Genomic DNA, 18907 nt, shown 5'->3' with positions numbered 1-18907 from the left:
TTTTGTACTTCAAATAGCCTGTACAAGGTAGTGTTATAAATATATTGTAATCTTATTTCTTATATTAAAATTTACATGAGAGTTCTTGTCTAAAACAATCTATTTTATGTCTCAAGATACTCCACACACAACAAATTACAAAAGTGACCAAAGTAAATAGTGCTCCTCAGCTCTTTGACCTCCCAATATTGGAGTGCAGCATACTGTCAGCATACCAAGAACAATCTATCTGTTTTATTAACTGATAAATACTCTGTTAATGGCTATCATCTTAAGTCCTGAAGAAACAGAAAAACTGACATAGGATGTAACCTGAAAGAAAGGAAACAGTACGCTGATGAAAAAGATTAATTACTACTGAAAATGTGTATTTTAGAAAATAAATACTTTGAGCCATTTAAGCCAGACTTAGATAAACACAAAACAACAGACTAAGAAGGTGCATGACAAGGAGGAAGACAAGAAGGAAGGATTGTTAGAAACTAAAATGCAGTATATCACATTAGAAGAAGCAAAAGATAGAACAAATGGTGAAGAAAATCACACTGATGATATGGCAGAATGCTGAGGGAGAGGAAGAAAAGAAAGAAACATGGAGAAATAAGACAGAGAAATGAGAATAAAGGCTTAATAACAGGATACTTTAATCCTAAGAAAGGACAAGAAGAAATGAAAGAGAGGAAATACTCAAAATAAAATTATTCTTTAGAGAAAACAGACCTAAATTCATATTAAGAGGGTTTGTATAATATCAGTTAATTTCATGATCAATGCTTAAACATAGCTTGTGAATAACAAATGCAGTAAGACAAGAGAAGGAAATGAAAGGTATAAAAAGAAACAGGAATGGAAGAAATAAAGCTTTCTTCTATTTGCAAATGACATAATTGTCTGTAGAAAATCCCCAAGAACTGACAAATTTTTGGAACCAATGATCAATTCTAGCAAGATTGCAGGATACAAGATAACACACAAAGGTCATTTGCTTTCCGCTGTATCAGCAATGAACACTTGGAATCTGAAATTAAAAATATAATACTATTCGCATTAGCATCAAAAATATTTAAAAACTTAGGTATAAACCTAATGAAATATATGTAAGACTTATTTTTTTTAAAGGTTTTTTTTTTTAAGATTTTATTTATTTATTTGAGACAGAATGAGAGAGAGAGCACATGAGAGGGGGGAGGGTCAGAGGGAGAAGCAGACTCCCTGCTGAGCAGGGAACCCGATGTGGGACTCGATCCAGGGACTCCAGGATCATGACCTGAGCTGAAGGCAGTCGCTCAACCAACTGAGCCACCCAGGCGCCCTATATGTAAGACTTATATAAGGAAAACCACAAAACTCAATGAAAGACCCAAGAAAGATAAATGGAAAGATATTCCATGTTCATAAATGTGAAAATTCAATATAGTTAAGACACCAATTTTTCTAATGTGATCTATAGTTGAAACTACAACTGAACTCTAAAATTCCTAGTTGGAAATTAATATTAATTGTAAAGTTAATATAATATAAAAAGGCAAAGTACCCAGAATAGCCAAAACAATATTGAAGAAACACACAAAGTTAGAAAACACACTGTCCAACTTTAAGGCTTATTTTAAAGCTACAGTAATTAAGACAGGTAGAAATAGACTGACACAAATACAATTAACTGACCTTTGAAAAAGAAGCAAAGGTAATTCAATGAGGAAAAGATAGCCTTATCAACAAATGCTGAAACAATTTAAACATTTATATGCCAAAAGAAAGAAAAAGAATCTAGATACAGACCTTACAGGTTTCAAAGAAATTAACTCAAAATGAATCACCAAACCAAATGTAAAACACTAAGAACTATAAAACTTCTAGAAGGAAACATAGGAGAAAACCTAGAAGATCTTGGGTTTGGTGATGAAGTCTATTTATTTATTTATTTTTAAAGATTTTATTTAATTGTCAGAGAGGGCAAGAGAGCAAGAGAGAGAGCACAAGTAGGGGAAGTGGAGGCAGAGGGAGAAGCAGGCTCCCTGCTGAGCAGGGAGCCCGATGAGAGACTCGATCCCAGGAACCTGGGATCATGACCTGAGCCGAAGGCAGACGCTTAACCAATTGAGCCACCCAGGTGTCCCGGTGATGAAGTTTAGATATAACACCAAAGTCACAATTCATGAAAGAAACAGCTGATAAATTGAACTTTTTTTAAAATGAAAAAACTGGGGGTGCTCAATTCAATAAGCATCTGTGTTTGGCTCAGGTCATGATCTCAGGGTTCTGGGACTGAGCCCTGCGTAGGGCTTCCTGCTCAGTGGGGAGTCTGTTTTTCCCTCTCCCTCGGCCCCTCCCCCCTGCTTTTGTGTGCTCTCTCTCTCAAATAAATAAAATCTTAAAAATAAATGAAAAAACTGCTTGCCAAGGAAACTAATAATAGAATTTTTTTTTTTTTTTTAAAGACTTTGTTTATTTATTTGACAGTGAGAGAGGAAACACAAGCAGGGGGAGTGGGAGAGGGAGAAACAGGCTTCCCGCTGAGCAGGGAGCCCGACGTGGGGCTCGATCCCAGGACTCTGGGATCATGACCTGAGCCGAAGGCAGATGCTTAACCAACTGAGCCACCCAGGCGCCACCTAATAATAGAATTAAAAGATAAACCACAGATTTGGAGAAAGTACTTGCAAAACACATATCCAAAATATACAAATAACTCTTAAAACATATCAATAAGAAACCAATCAACCCAGTTCAAAAATGGTCATAAAATACCTTGCCGAAGATAGATGAAAAATAAGCGTATGAAAAGATACTTAACATCATACATAATTAGAGGATTGCAAATAAAAACAGCATTGAGATACCACTACCTATCTACTAGAATAGCTAAAATTAAAAACACTGACAATACCAAATGCTAATGAGGATGCATAACAACAGAAACTCTTATTCACCGCTGGTGAAAAAAAGCAAAACGGTACAGTTACTATGGAAGACAGCTTAGTAGCTTCTTAGGAAGCTAACCATGGTCTTAGCATATAATCCAGCCATTGGTGTTCCTAAGTATTTACCCAATAAAGTTGAAGACTCTTGTCTACATATACAAGTGTTTATAATAGCTTTATTCAGAACTGCCAAAAATTGGAGCCAACCAAGATTTCCTTTAATAGGTGAATGGATAAATAGTGGCACATTCAAACAATATAATATTATAAAGCAAATAAAAGAAATGGACTGTCAAGCCATGAAATGACATGGAGGAATCTTAAACTCATATTGGTTAAGTGGAAGAAGTGAATCTGAAAAGGCTATATATTTTATGATTCCAACTATGTGACATTCTGGAGAAGGCAAAACTATGGAGGGCAATAAAAAGATTAGGGATTGCCAAGGGTTGGGGATGGGAGGATGAGTAGGTAATGCACAGGGGATTTTTAGGGTGGTGGAATTATTTTGTACGACACTGTAATGGTGGATACGTGACAGTATAGATTTATTAAAATCCACAGAATTGTTCATTACAAAGAGTGAACCTTAATGAAAACTATGGGACTTAAGTTAATAATAACATATTAATATTGGTTCATCAAATTCAACAAACGTACCATACTAAGGGAAGATGTTAATAATAGGGGAAGTTGGGCGCCTGGGTGGCTCAGTCGGTTAAGCGACTGCCATGATCAGGTCATGATCCTGGAGTCCTGGGATCGAGTCCCGCATCAGGCTCCCTGCTCAGGTCATGATCCTGGAGTCCTGGGATCGAGTCCCGCATTGGGCTCCCTGCTCAGCAGGGAGTCTGCTTCTCCCTCTGACCCTCCTCCCTCTCGTGCTCTCTGTCTCTCATTCTCTCTCACAAATAAATAAATAAAATCTTTAAAAAAATAAAAAATAAAAAATAATAATAATAGGGGAAGTTGTATGTATGTGCATGGGGAGGTGGTTATAATAGGGGAACTCTCTTTTATGCTTAATTTTCCTGGTAAAAAATATATCTATTTTAGCCAATTTACTAATGAAATGGAGTATAGTTTTAATTTATATTTAAACATCTTTAAAAGTGTTTACTAACTCTATTTCCTTTTTTTCTGAAACTTCTCCATGCTTTTAGGGACAAACTTCCAAGTTCAGAATAAATTCAGGCATTAGCTGCTCAAGTTATATTTTTAGGCCTGACACTTCGATGTAAACATCACTGAGATTCAACTTCTCTGTTGTAATGCCACTTTGTTTCAAGAAGCATAGTTTAGGATGGAATAATAGGTCTAATGTACTGACTCCTTAGATCTCATTTTCTCAGAGTATCACTATGAGCTTCTTGAAGAATTAAAGTACTAGTATCTAAAAGTGTTTTTCAAACATTTGTATGATGATGTATTTTCCAAATACAATAAAACAATGAAGACTGAAAAAAAAATTATCCTGTACTGAAAAAAGACCTAAATTCATATTAAGGGAGTTTACAGAGTATCAGCTTTTATGACCGAAGCTTAGATATTGGTCTGAAATTTTCATACTGCTAAGATAAAGAAATTCTGTTAAGTATCTAGACAGGGAAAAATCACACATACACACAAACTCAAGACAAGCTGTCGTGGTCATCAGTGATATTCACCAAATACTTCTGTTAACTTCCCTTCTAGTCACCTAGGTGGAATGTACTTCTTTACTCTCTTGAAATGAGGTGCGACCACATGACACTTTGGCCAGTTAACTGTGAGGAGATGTGCTCTGTATCACCTCTGAGTAGGAACTCTAAAAAGAGTGTGTGTCCTTGATTCATCACATTCCCTTTTCCTACATTACCACTTGCTGCTTTACCTTGCAATTTTATGTTTTGGAATTGGTTACTTTCCTTAAACCTCATGAACCAACTACTGCTAGCTCAAACTTTTCTTCTGTAGCTTCCTCATCTCTCTCAGTCTTCACAGAATTGAACAGAGTTAGGGCCTTCCTCTGGATTAGGCTTTGGTGTAAGGGAATGTGTAAGCCACTAAAACTTTCTCCATATCAGCAATAAGGTTGTTTCACTTTCTTATCTTTGGTGGGTTCACTGGAGTAGCACTTTTAATTTCCTTCAAAAACTTTTCCTTTACATTCACAGCTTGGCTATTTGGTGTAAGAGGCCTAGCTTTCAGCCTGTCTTGGCTTTTGACATGACTTCCTCACTAAACTCAATCATTTCTAGCTTTTGATTTAAAGTGAGAGATGTATGACTCTCCCTTTTACTTGAACACGTAGAGGCCATTATAGTGTTATTAATTGGTCTAATGTCAGTATTGCTGTGACTCAGGGAATACGTAGGCCCAAGGAGAGGGAGAGAGATGGGAGAGTGGACAGTGAGTGGAGCAGTCAGAACCAACACATTTATCCATTAAGTTTGCCATCTTATATAGGCATGGCTCCTGGCACCCCAAAACAATTATAATAGTAACATCAAAGATCACTGATCACAGATCACCATGACAAATATAATAATGAAAATGTTTGAAATATTGTGAGAATTACCAAAATGTGACAAAGAGATAATACAAGCAAATGCTGTTGGAAAAACAGTGCCTGCATACTTGCTCAATAAAGGGTTGCCAAAAACCTCTAATTTGTAAAAAATGCAATTATCTGCAAAGTGCAACAAAGCAAAGCAAAACGAAGCATGCCTGTACAAACCAATAAAAATGTTTTTTTTTTCTCTCCCCTTTTTTTCTGGACCACAGACAAATGCTTCTTTTCACTGATGCATAATAATCTATTATATGGATGGACGTACTAGCATTTATTAACCAGTACTCTGTTGATGGACATTTATGTTGTTTTTCATCTTTTACTATTAACAAATGGTGCTGCAATGAGTAACTGTATATACATCATTTCACAAGCGTAAATTCCTACAAATATTGTTGGAGTCAAAGGGCATATGACTTTGTAATGTGCTCAGATGCTGTCTATTATTCTAGTTATGTCAATTTATACTACCAGCAGGAACACTTGTCTATTTCCCTGTAAGTTCACAACTTTAGTGTTATCAATTTTACAGGTTTGTCAACCTGGTAGAAAAAATTGCTAATATTTTTAGTTAATTTACTTAATTGTAAGTAAAATTAAGTAAGTTTATAAGTTTAAGACAAATTTATATTTAATTTTCTGTGACTTTTCTGTGCATATCCTTTACACAGTGTTTCTATTGCTAATATGATTGTTAAAAATTTTAAATATTCTAATAGCTCAAAGGCATACCAGTCACATGCGTCTCCTGTCAAAACCACCCAAACAGTACTGAAGTCAAACACAAAGGAAAATCATACTGAAGAACTCAAGAATAAAGAAATAATGGTTGTATAAAATGACTGAGCATAGGACTGAATCAAATTATAGTCAAGACTAAAAAATTATTGTAAATATTATAATAAACGTGAAAAATCCTTCAAAGATTAAAAAAGAAAAGAAATTACCTAGATTTATATCCCCACGGGAAATGGGTGATTATAGTAAAACTGTAAAGTGATTTCCTCACCTTACCTAACATACAGTCACCATTTATTGCTTTAAAAACAATCTTACTTCTAATTTATATAACTTTACTTAATACATAATTTTACTTCTATACATAATAAAAAAAGCATGTTACTGAGAAATCTAAATTCACTGCATGGAATATAGCAGAAAAGAGCTTTCATACAGCCCAAGTACTGAAACTTAATAGTAATATATTCAATGTAACAGTCATAATTTGTCTCATATATTGAATAAAGAATGTGAAAAGAAAAAACGAGGCGAAAAAGCAAGAGAATCTTCTTGAGGTAACTACGCAAATAAGATAAAGATGGAAAGTAGAAAAGAATTCTAGAAGACGTGACTGTACATATGAAAAAAATTACTTGAGGTAGGGTTAAACAATAGGGAAAAAAAGAATGCATGTTATGACAGTTACCTAATTTATAAACAGAAACAATGCCTATCTTGCAGGGTTGGTGTAAAGAATAAATGATAACACAGATAAAAAGTATAAGATAAGGTATAGAACATAGATAAAAGGCACAAGGAACATGCTCAATAAATGCTAATTTGTTTTTTCTACTGGCAATCACAAATTCTTCACAGACAAAAGGCCATGATGGAAAAAGTATCAACTGAAAATTTGTTACTGTGGAGAAAAATAAGGTAAAAACAATATGCTCAACTCAAATATACCACCCTAATTTTTAAGGCTTTGCATGTCTTTGCGTGTCTATGATTTAAAGGAAAAAAAAAAGGAAATAAGATAATGAAAATAATAAAAAATATTTTCAGTACTGTCTATAAGAATCATCACATGCCTACACAAACAAGAAAATACCAGAAATCAATAGTTTTACCATGGTCTTTCCTGATCCTCGGGGTCCAATAATGAGAACAGAGTTACTTTCTCCATGGATAGCAGTTCTTTTCAGCAGCTCAATTAAGTGTCTGAAATGACATAAATAAGCCAAAATTTAAAAAGGAAGCTGGAATAATTTGCTAGGTAATACTATTTAAAAGTTGAATTTGAATATGCACAGAAAATAAGCATTCCCTTTTTCTCTCTCTCTGGGCACTGGACTTATGCTCTATATAGTCCTACAAAGAAAAACACAGAAGAGAGGGTAGGTCAATATGGATTCTCTGGAAACCTCAAGAGGAAACCAAGTAAGTTTGAAATATCTTGGCTTTCTGATGGTATGGGACAAGAGACGACAGTGGCAATTGGGAGCTTTCACTCCACAACTGGCTGTCGAGTATTTAGGTGCAAAACGCTCAGAACTCTCTCCGTAATACCAGATGACAGAAGCAACACAAGATTGAAAGGTAAGGAGCTTTCTCATTATGGAAATACTTATATCTGCTCTTGCTTTATAATATTCAGTGTTTCTATAAAAGAAGAATTTTTTTATCTCTACAAAAGTATCTGTCAGCCTTATTCAAGATAAAATCTGTGTAAGATAATTTTTGCAAAACCTAAGGGCATCTTTAAGTAGGTTTATAGCACACAAAGGGATAGCTAAACTTACTTGTATTGTACTTGTACTCCAAATAAGTTACTATGTGGGCTCTGATGACAAAATTTTTCCCGTAAAATTCTTTGTACCTTATAAAAACAAAGTGAATAAATATAAATGAAAATGTTACACACAAAATAAAAAATGAATGAGAATATATATTTACAGCAGTCAGAATTAGGTATTAATGAATCTATTCAACCCTCCCCAAAGAACTTGTCTTCAAGAGTTCCGGTACCATTTCCATGAGTTGTAAAATTAACGGTTCTTTTCACCTATCTCAAGTCCCAGAGGAAGGATGAGAATTTACTTGTGAGGTTCAACAAGAGAAAGAATTACTTACTTTAGCCACATCAGCAATTTGAGGGCTGTTTTATTGCGTGTGAATAAATGAATACTTCACTTTGTATGTAACGTATCAGCCAAGGAAAAAAGACAGGAGAGAATCTAATAATGTAATCTCACCTAATAATGCTTATGAACCACACCTCAATCTTTAGAGACCAAACAAATCTGAACTGGCTTAACCCAAGCCCTATCCATTTGCACCAGTCATAAAAGTCAGGATTCTGAGAAAATAAAGGAAGTTTAAAAGTCCATATAGTTACTGGACCTATAGGACCTATTAGAAGCAGAGCATGCTACTACTAAAAGAGCATGATCCATGCCTAAAGAAACAGTGCAAATAAACTGGAAAGAAATGACACACTTAAAAAAGTAGTAATTCAGCATATAAGGAAATGCTCAATTACACGGAAGAAATTAGATTTATCTATACCTATAAAATGAGGAATCACTAGAATGAATGAAGAAAAAAAATTCTTGTAAGGACCTAAATTTTCAGTTTGCCTTAGAATAAAGGGCTTAGACTGAGTTGTGAAAAATTATGTCAGATAATCTAGCACATTCTTTAAAAAGACAGACCACTAAAGGATTCCTTTTCTGCATCTGCTGCTCATACAGAAATCTTTCAAAGACAAAAAGCTTAGGAGGCTATTTCACATTTGGTCCCATCATCAGAAACAAGAAGCTTCCAAGATTATTTGCTTCTCTCAGACTGACAGCATGGGACTGATTCTTCATGTACCAAAAGATAAAATCTGAGTTCTGTTTATATGTACCAGAGGCTAAGCAAAGCAAATTACTCAGTGGTAATAAAATAATCCTAATTATCATTATATAAGAAGGGGAAAGAATAAGAGGAGTGATGCCAAAAGAGCCAATTATGTGGATTTTAAAGTTACACTTTTCTAAATCTTAATTTTTTTAGTCTATAAAATGGAACAATAATAGTTTTCTGGCAGGCCTGTTCTCAAGATTAAATAAGGTAGTCTTGTCTGTAATATAAGTATTGTATAGGTAATAGCTGGTACCTATAAAACACTTAAATGAGCATATATAATCATAATACTAATCATATTGTATATTCCTCTACCTAGATAAGATCATTAGAAATCAAAAGATAAACCTCAGTCCTTTGCTTTTCCAAATTTCATTAAAGTCTAATGAGAGGCAACAACTATGTATAAAATCTAAGGGATAAAGTGAAGTGAAGCTGTAGTGAACAGTGAAAGGTTCAAAAATCTGAAAGTGATCTGAGATGAAGGTTAAACAGGTGTACACGTGTATAGAAATTAAGCTGTAAGTGGAAGATTTGTGCACTTTACTAGGATATGTAAATTATACTTCAGCTAAAAATTTTTCATAAAACAGAGTTAAACATCTTCCTTCCAAAAAAAAGTTAAGGTCTTACATGAGGGATGCCAATAACATACATTTAGTTTTGATTAGAAAAAACTATAGTTCTGGTCAAGTCAGATAAACAGAAATGCCAGGACAGAGTTATTATACCTATTCCCTACTATATTTCTTAAGAGACAGACACATAGATATATGCTCAACACTTGGAATACAGTATGTACTTAAGATAATATTAAATGTTCATGATAAAAACACTCAATATACTAGGAAAAAAGGACAACATCCTCAACCCGATAAAGGGCATCTATAAAAACCTATAGCTAACATCACATCAATGGTGAAAGACTGAATGTATTTCCTCAAAATCAAAAACAAAACAAGAATGTCTGTTTTTGTTGTTGTTTACTCAATATTGTACTGAAAATTCTAGCCAGGGAAATTAGACAATAAAAAAATAAAGTCAACCAGATTGAAAAGGAAGTTAAACTGTATTTGTAGATGGCATTATCTTATTAAAAAACTAAAGAATAAACTAAAAACTATTAGAACTAGTAAGTGTGGCAAGGCTGCAGGATACAAGATTACATATAAAAATCAACTGCATTTAGATACACATGCAATGAACAAATAAAAAAATTAAGAAAACAATTCCATTTATAACAGCGTCACAAGAAATAAAATAGGAATAAATTTAACAAATGAAGTACAGAATTCTTAATTAAACTGAAATTAGGACACATTTGGGAAGACAGGAGTAAAGTTAGGATTCCAACTATCTAAAGACTTACAAAGGATGAAAGTAGTGTAAGACAGTCTCTCCTTGAGAATGGAAAGGGTGATTCTTCGTAAGTGTTAAGGGGAGAATTCAAATTAAGAAGATTACTATTTCTCTGATCAGCTTTGCATGATAACAGACTTTGAGGTTAATGAAAATATATACTAACCTGTGACAGGTACTCTGCATGTATTAAGTTGTTACTCTTTGATTTACGACTGCTCATTTTAACAAACTGAAATCCTTAAAAACAAAAAAAGCATGAATACAAAACATTACTGGCTTGAAGAGATTCTTTAAGAATTTACTATTACAGAATCAAAATAAACACAAGTTTTAAAACATGAAAATGTCCCAATTTCTCAAACTTTAAAAACTCTCAGCTGAATCTTGTGTTTCATTTCTTAATATATGTAAACCAAACCGTCGGTATACCTTCAACTCATACACATTAATGTATGTCAATTATTTTTCAATAAACTGAAAAAAATCTCAACAGTTCTTTGTCTAAGTACAGGCTTATTCCAATTCTCATACCACACGGTATATGGTTCTTACAGACAACTAACTCGTACCTTTCCCTTGAATCTACTGTTCGCATTACCTTCCTTACCTTTTTTTCTTTTTTAATCTATATGATTCCTTTAATACAGAATGTTTCCCTCCCCCATCCATCCCACAGGATCATCACCTTCCAGAATGCCTTCGCTTTCTTGCTCTACTCATCATACATACACAATCATTAGAGGGTAGGTAAAATGCCTCTTCTGTGAACATCGATAATTGCCTTTATTTCTCTTCATCCATAATTAAATTATAGTTAAAAAGATTGTCCACTTAACTGCCAGTATCCCAAAACAGCATGTTTTAAAATTCCAAGCATTTTAGCACAATATCCAAAATACAATTGGCAGTGATAATGCGAATGGAAAATACATATATACTAATAAAAAAAAGAGAACTTTTTTAAAATTCTTCCTCAGGGCAACACAGTCACAGATAAATACCTTTGGCTAAAAGATCTAATTTTCTTAGCACTGTTTGCCAATAGCAATCTTTTACTAGTCTGGTAATAAGAACTTAAGCAGTGTTTGCTTATATACCAGGAACTGTTACAAGCGCTTTGTATTTAACTCACTTAATAACTCATTAACTCATATTTATTAATTTTACATACTGACAATTAGACGCCAACCCTTGGAATGCTGTTTTATTCTTCTCTGGAAATGCTAACAGGATAATCTGGGCAAGGCTTTGACAGACTGATAGCAAGCAAATCTGTCTCCCCCTTATGTATAAGCCATGTAGCCAGGGCCTGTCCAAAGAGCTTCTGGCTCCTAGATCCCAAATTGGAAACTCAAGAACAGAGTACTCAATTGTCTTATCCCTTAAGAATATTTTTTCTTAAGAGAAAAGCGGTCTTCTCAGCTGCCCTAGGGCATCTTCTAGCAGCCTAATGTCTACGCAAGGCACTTTGAGAATCTTTACATTAACAATTTTTACTTTATTCTACTTATTTTATTATTTCTTCTCTTAAATAAGAACTGTATGTGGCGGGGAAATCCTTTCATCAACACGAAAAGATATCTTCACTGTGGCTTAAAATACTCCTAACTGTGAAAAAGGTCTATAAATCAACATCTGAACTCACAAAAAGTCAATTACTGCTAGACAAAGAGCATCAAGCATTTTTATCTTTTTATAATCGACTGACAGCTTGCTAGGACCACATTAAAAAAATGATTAGTAATATATTCTCCTTTCCGGAATTAAGGTGGTCTATTTATCTTTTACTTGCTGCCTTCAATTAAGACTTGGGGTTAAGAGGAATATTTCAAATGAAGATTAAAATTACTAGTCAATATCTACACTTTCACTTCTTCTAACAATTTTGCCATGATTGGAATAGTCTTCCTACTTATTTCAAACTTGAAGTTACTAGATGCATTTTAGCATGTCTAAAAATCTGGCAATATAGACTCTAAATCTTCTACTGAATATATGAAAAGGTTTTCATTTTTAAAATTAAGCCAGAAAAAAGTAAAAGCAAAGGAAGTGAAGGTGAAGACACCGAATTTTTTCTAGAAATTTTTAGTGTTTCTTAGTCACAAGTGACGAAATTTAAAAAAAATACATTATTCAAATCAGAACCGTGAGAAGTCCAGAAAAAAAAATATTTGTATATCAAATTTAAGATAAATGCAAATTCTTAAAGAGTAAGGAAAAGCACAACTAGAGAAATGCGATTAATGGTAATACTATGTCCTTAAGAGCTTTGTTACTAGCAAGGCCTAGATTTGGGTTGTTCTGTGGTGTCACCTTCACAAATTAACTTTCCTAAGCCCCAGTTTTCTTCTCTGCAAAATTTGAGAAAAAACTATTATCTAATTCACAGGGAATTGGGGGGGTTAAATTAAATGGTTTACCTGATATGCAATGCTGTCAAATCCCATGTACAGTAATACAGTACCCTTTCTAAATTATCACATTACATTGGAGAGAAGAACCAAGAGGAGGATGAGGAAGGGAGGGAAGCAAAAGCACAGAATCTTGTTCTAAACTATTTCTTTGACAGTACTTCTTTGACAATGCAATAAATATCAAGTGCAAGTTCAACTAAAGTACTTCAGAATTATGAGAGAATACTTCAGTGGTATACATTCACTGAGTTTTTCTCAATATAAAAAAATACAGTTTTGAATACTGGTAGTAAAAAGAAATGATGGGTGGATCAATCTACAGTCACATGGATCTCAAAGACCTCAAATCACTAATGGTAAGAAGCCATTCAACACCTGGAAGAGATGATGACTGCTGGGCAGCATACCCAGAGTTTCTGATTTAGTAGGCTTAGGGCAGCACTTGAGAATTTGCATTTCTGATAAGTTCCCAGATGATGCTCCTATTGCCAGTCCCAGAACCATACTTCAGGAGTTACTGCGAAAATTGAGGATTTCTTTTCATTCCACATCAAACCTGATAAAACTGATAAGATACCACAGAAGATAAAGAAATCCATGGGTATAGATGGCATCTCTTCAAACCAAATTAAGCCTAAAAGTAAACAGTATCTAGGGATCATATTGAGGTAAACAGTATCTAAGGATCATCAAAACAGGAGAATTTGGAATAGGAAAGACAACAGGAAGCCAAGGGACTTTCATCATCGTAAATAAAATAAGCTAGAAGGCTCCCTAATAGAAAAACAGTTCACAGAGCATAAGCCACAAGTGGAATAAAAAAGTCAGAAAAGTTTTTCTTTCCTCCAGTTATTGAAAAGTAATAAAGGTTTTGTCCTATCATCTGATGATTCAGAGAGCCTTCAGAGGATATTCACATAAACTTTAAACAGGGGCATCTGGTTGACTCAGTTGGTAAGCATCTGCCTTCGGCTCAGGTCATGATCCTGAATCTGGGGTTGGAGCCCCAAATGGGGCTCCCTGCTCAGTGGGGAGCCTGCTTCTCCCTCTCCCTCTGCTGCTCTCCCTGCTTGTGTCTCTCGCTCTGATAAAATCTTCAAAAAAAAATTTTAAAAAATTCTGTAAACAAAAGAGTGAAATATAGAAACACTTGCCTGGATATTGTATATTTATATGTCATCCCCTGATCAAAAACAAAACAAAACCAAAAAACCTTCTTTCCTGCAAGATTATTAAATTGTTTTGACATATATGTTTTAACAGCATAAAAGACAATGTTTTTACAAATAGTTTTTGATTCATCAATATTTTCTTAGGAAAAATTAAAATCCCCGAACTAAAAAAAAATTAAGCAAAAGCAAAAATTAGTACTTAAAAAATACTTTAGAAAATAGTTATCAACTTTAGAAAATAGTTATCTCAGACTGGTATCAAACAACACGAAGGGCGCCTAATACAAAAAGAACAAAAAAGATGTGTTTGATTCAACAGATGAGGACAAACATTTGCTCTGGTAAAGCCAGCTAAATAATAGTGCTAACCGAAGATTACAGTCTCACAGTTCCAATTATAAGAGAAAAGCACTAATGGTATGGCACTGTTGGACAGGCTGTCAGTTACCGTGATGCCAAGCAGGTGGTCAGTGGCAAAGAACAAGTAGTATTTAGGAAGACATGAGCAAAATGGGTTAATGCTCATTAAAAAATAAATAAATCAATCCCAGGGCAACAGACCTGAATCTTTACGGGTAGAAACCCCCTCCGCTACAAATTATTATTCTAATATGCAGAGTTGGAAAAAAAATTGGATTAGTCTGATACAACATGCCTACAGAGTTCCTGGTAAATGACAAAATGGTTCTTTTTATAAAACCTGAGCAACTTAGGTCTGTGTCAGTTTGCCCACTTCCCTGGACATTGGTCTCTTGAGCAGTTAAGTGTCACATATGAGATTATCATAACTGTAGAGAAAATATTATAGAGAAATTGATTGCTAATATCCACAGAAGGAAGATACTTTTCTTTGCCAAAGGCCAAGGGCTTTAAACACTGCCCAGAATGAGATGACTGCACCCAAAATCCAGGTAGACACTCATAGGTATCCTGTTAAGAGCAGTTAAAGTAGGAAAAAATAAAACAAAAACCATACCTTTTCTTCTTATTTACTTAATGTTTCAATGTGTTGGTCTTGGTGAATACATATTTAACCTAGTAAATTACCTGCCTTTATTTATTGTGTATGTTTATGTGAGAGTTAAAGTTGACTCCAAATTATATAATCTTTTCTCTATATATTACCAAACCAAATGGTTCAGAATACAAATATGGCAATGACTACTTATTTAAAAAACAAAACAAAACAAAACTTCACATTTGGGGTGCCTGGGTGGCTCAGCCAATTGAGCATCTGACTCTTGATCTCAGCTCAGGTCATGATCTCAGGGTCATGAGATCTAGCCCCACGCTGGGCTCTGTGTTCAGTTGGGCTCTGTGCTCACTGGGGAGCTGGCTTCTTTAACTCGTTCCCCCTCTCCTTCTGCCCTTCCCTCCCCACCCCGTTCATATGCACGCTCTAAAATAAATAAATAAATCTTAAAAAAAAAAAACAAAAAAACTTCACATTTGGAGACATTCACTCTTAACCAAATAACTAAAAATAAACAATGCCATTTTACCCATGCATAAATATGAAACTACCCAAGCCAATACATTCATTCATACAACAGCCAAGTAAAGCACATCATTCAGTGAGTATTTAAACTTACATATATATACAATGGATATAATTTTATTCATTAATGGTCTTTCTTCTAGATGTTCTTAAATGTCCAGATCTAAGGCACTAAACTGCAAGGCTTCCTGGCTATACTATCAAAATATTTTATTTTCACTGGAAGCTATATCCAGGGACAATCAACATGAATAGACTCCTGGGACAGCCCCTCAAATCAGATTTTTTTTTTTAATTGAACTACAGTTGGTACCTTATGTTACATTAGTTCCAAGTGTAAAATATAGTGATTCAGTAAGTCTATACATTATGCTTTGCTCACCACAAGTGTAGTTAACATCTGTCACCATACAAAACTACTACAAATGGGCGCCTGGGTGGCTCAGTTGGTTAAGCGACTGCCTTCGGCTCAGGTCATGATCCGAGTCCCGCATCGGGCTCCCTGCTCGGCAGGGAGCCTGCTTCTCCCTCTGACCCTCCCCCCTCTCATGTGCTCTCTCTCTCTCATTCTGTCTCAAATAAATAAAATCTTAAAAAAAAAAAAAAACCTACCTCAAAACCACTGACTATATAATATTCTCTATGCTGTACCTTTCACCTCCGTGACATATACATTCCATAACTGGAAGCCTATACCTCCTACACCCCTTCACCCATTTTGTCCATCCTCCCACACCCTTCCCTTTTGGCAACCATCAGTTTGTTTTCCATATTTCTCAGTCTGTTTCTCTTTTTGTTGTTGTTGTGGTTTATTTGTTTTGTTTTTTAGATTCTATATATAAGGGAAATCATTCGGTATTTGTCTTTCTTGGATTTCACTTAGTATAATGCCCTATAGGTCTATATATGTTGTTGCAAATAACAAGATCTCATTTGTTTTTATGGCTAAGTAATATTCCATTGTATATATACCACTAATCTGAACAAAAAAGTAAGATATTTTTTTAAGTCTAGCAATTGACAAAATAACTCTCAGCTTGCTTATTAGCAATAGCATACAACATCTGCATTATAAGATAAAACCTGACTTCGAATATCACTGTCTTAAAGAACCTTAAAAAACCTAGAATTATCAAATCTTACAAAGGCACAGATTATAACACTAGCTTTGTTTTTTTTTAATTTTAAAAAGATTTTTATTTTATTTCAGAGAGAGAGCACTAGAGAGAGAGAGCATGTAAGCATGACTGGGGGGCAGAGGGAGAGGGAGAAGCAGGCTCCCTACTGAACAGGGAGCCCAACGTGGGGCTCGATCCCAGGACCCTGGGATCATGACCTGAGCTGAAGGCAGATGCTTAACTGACTGAGCCACCCAGGTGCCCCAATATTTGCTGTGGATAACCACCAGCTATGCCTGAGAATAAGCTGCTCAATAAATTACTGAACTGATTTAATGAATTTAATAAATATTTTAGAGTAAAAAACATACTGCTTTACCAAAATAATACTGTTGTTTTAAGTCACTTGTAAGTCCCTCCATGCCACAAATTTTAGGCACTCAATTTGTCAGCTGTATAAAAATTTAATATAAATTTTTGGTGATATTATATGGTGATAACATTTCATGACTAATTTGGCCCAATAAATTAATAAGATAGCTATACAACATATATTTGGAATATTTTCCAATTTCCATGTGTATATGTGTGAATTTCTGTATGTCTATGTGTATGGGTGACACATATATGTGTGTGTCTGTGTATACATATAAGTGAGTTTATGGCTTCAGTTTCAGACACTGCTTAAAGGAATATTTTCACCCCATTAAACACAAATTGTTACTGGGAATGACATAACAAATAAAACAGAAGACAAATGCAACCTAAAGAAAGATTAAGTAAATATTTATTTATATAAAATAAATGTATAAATGCCTCCCTGTATGATAGTTAATGAGAAAACCAAGGAGCACAAAGCTGATAACAAGGATTCTCAATCAACTCAATAAACAAATATTTAGCTAATCAGTACTTATTACAAGGCCCTGGGAAAATCACTATGGGAAAGATGAGTATTAAAGTTGATCTCTATCCTCAAAAGCTAAGTCTGATTGGGAATAAGATAAATGAATATAAAAGTGGAAAAGGCAGTAAAAGTACAAAACAAGAGCTAAACTCACGGATTTAGTAAAGAAAGGGGCCTTAAAGAACATAGAGGCTGCTTTTCATAAGAGGAGAAATTGGGCAGAAAGATTTTTTAAAACCTGCCAAGATCATACAACTTACATATAAGCAGCAGCTGTTACCTCTAGGGACACCCAATGCAGTGTTCTGTTAGTCTGAAGTGACATGAAAAAAACAAAACAAAACAAAACTCTGTAAACATTAAAAAGAGCCATCAAAATCATCACTGGGCTTTTCTTTAAAGGAATAAACATACCAGAAGAATGCATTCTGAAAGAAAATTGTTGGTATCCCAGATGTTCAAGACTGACAATCCAGTCTTTTTCCAAATGTGTACCTGTACAATTTACGTTAATATCTGTATTTTTAAAATAAACTTTTTAGGGCGCCTGGGTGGCTCAGTTGGTTAAGCGACTGCTTTCGGCTCAGGTCACGATCCTGGAGTCCCGGGATCGAGTCCCACATCGGGCTCCCTGCTCAGCAGGGAGTCTGCTTCTCCCTCTGACCCTCCCCCCTCTCATGCTCTCTCTATCTCATTCTCTCTCTCAAATAAAATAAACTTTTTTTAACATTAGAAAGTAATATGTGTTTATCATATGAACTCTGGAAAGCCGATAAGGAGTCATGTGGATAACGATCATTAAGTAAAATGAAATCAGAGAATCCCTGTCCTTGCAATATCTAACAAATCAAATAATTAAAAAGAAATGTTCTAGGGGGATTATGGGAAGACGGATTATGGAAAGTAGGAAGCACCAGGAATCTATCTCCACTAGAAAGCAACTGTACAGGACAGAATGTGATATAACCATTTTGGAACTCTAGAGTCTATTTAAGGTTTGTAATATCCAGAGGAAGGCTTGGAAAGCAAACTGCCATTAATTTTGGTTAATTTCAGCTCTTTGTTCAGTAGCAGCTTACCCATCCCCCACAACTGAGCCCAATGGGAGGCAGCTATGAACCAGTTACTAGAGGATCTTGCACATTGCCTGTGGTGACAGAATGGATAAAAGGGATCCTGTTGCCCAAATGTCAGGGATTTGTGCTGATGGTGGCTTCTCATCTCTGAGAAACATAGACAGATTGCCATTGTTATTCCATTTCCTCTTACTGTTCTAAGTCCCTCTTCCTCCTGAGACATAACTTCCATGGGATTTAAAAGGCCAGTGCCCC

At 34.9% G+C, this 18907-nt stretch overlaps 1 protein-coding gene across 3 annotated transcripts in view; it reads right to left on the bottom strand.

The window, feature by feature from the left end:
* The window catches only part of ORC4 (origin recognition complex subunit 4), a 96250-nt gene that overhangs the window by 50079 nt on the left and 27264 nt on the right, over positions 1 to 18907 (bottom strand). For all 3 annotated transcript variants that reach the window (XM_035008081.1, XM_035008079.1, XM_035008080.1), the window contains exons 2-4: positions 10631 to 10704; positions 7998 to 8074; positions 7326 to 7416 (exon numbers count right to left, since the gene is read on the bottom strand). In XM_035008081.1, coding sequence (XP_034863972.1) covers positions 7326 to 7416; positions 7998 to 8074; positions 10631 to 10687 — 225 coding nt within the window. In that variant the 5' untranslated portion in view covers positions 10688 to 10704. The remainder of the gene's footprint in view (positions 1 to 7325; positions 7417 to 7997; positions 8075 to 10630; positions 10705 to 18907) is intronic.

Source organism: Mirounga leonina, unplaced genomic scaffold (assembly GCF_011800145.1).
Source record: "Mirounga leonina isolate KUSES-001 unplaced genomic scaffold, KU_Mleo_1.0 Mir_151, whole genome shotgun sequence".
Lineage (NCBI taxonomy): Eukaryota > Metazoa > Chordata > Mammalia > Carnivora > Phocidae > Mirounga > Mirounga leonina.
The sequence above is the reverse complement of the archived record's forward strand: the minus strand, read 5'-3'. Positions and strand labels throughout refer to the sequence as shown.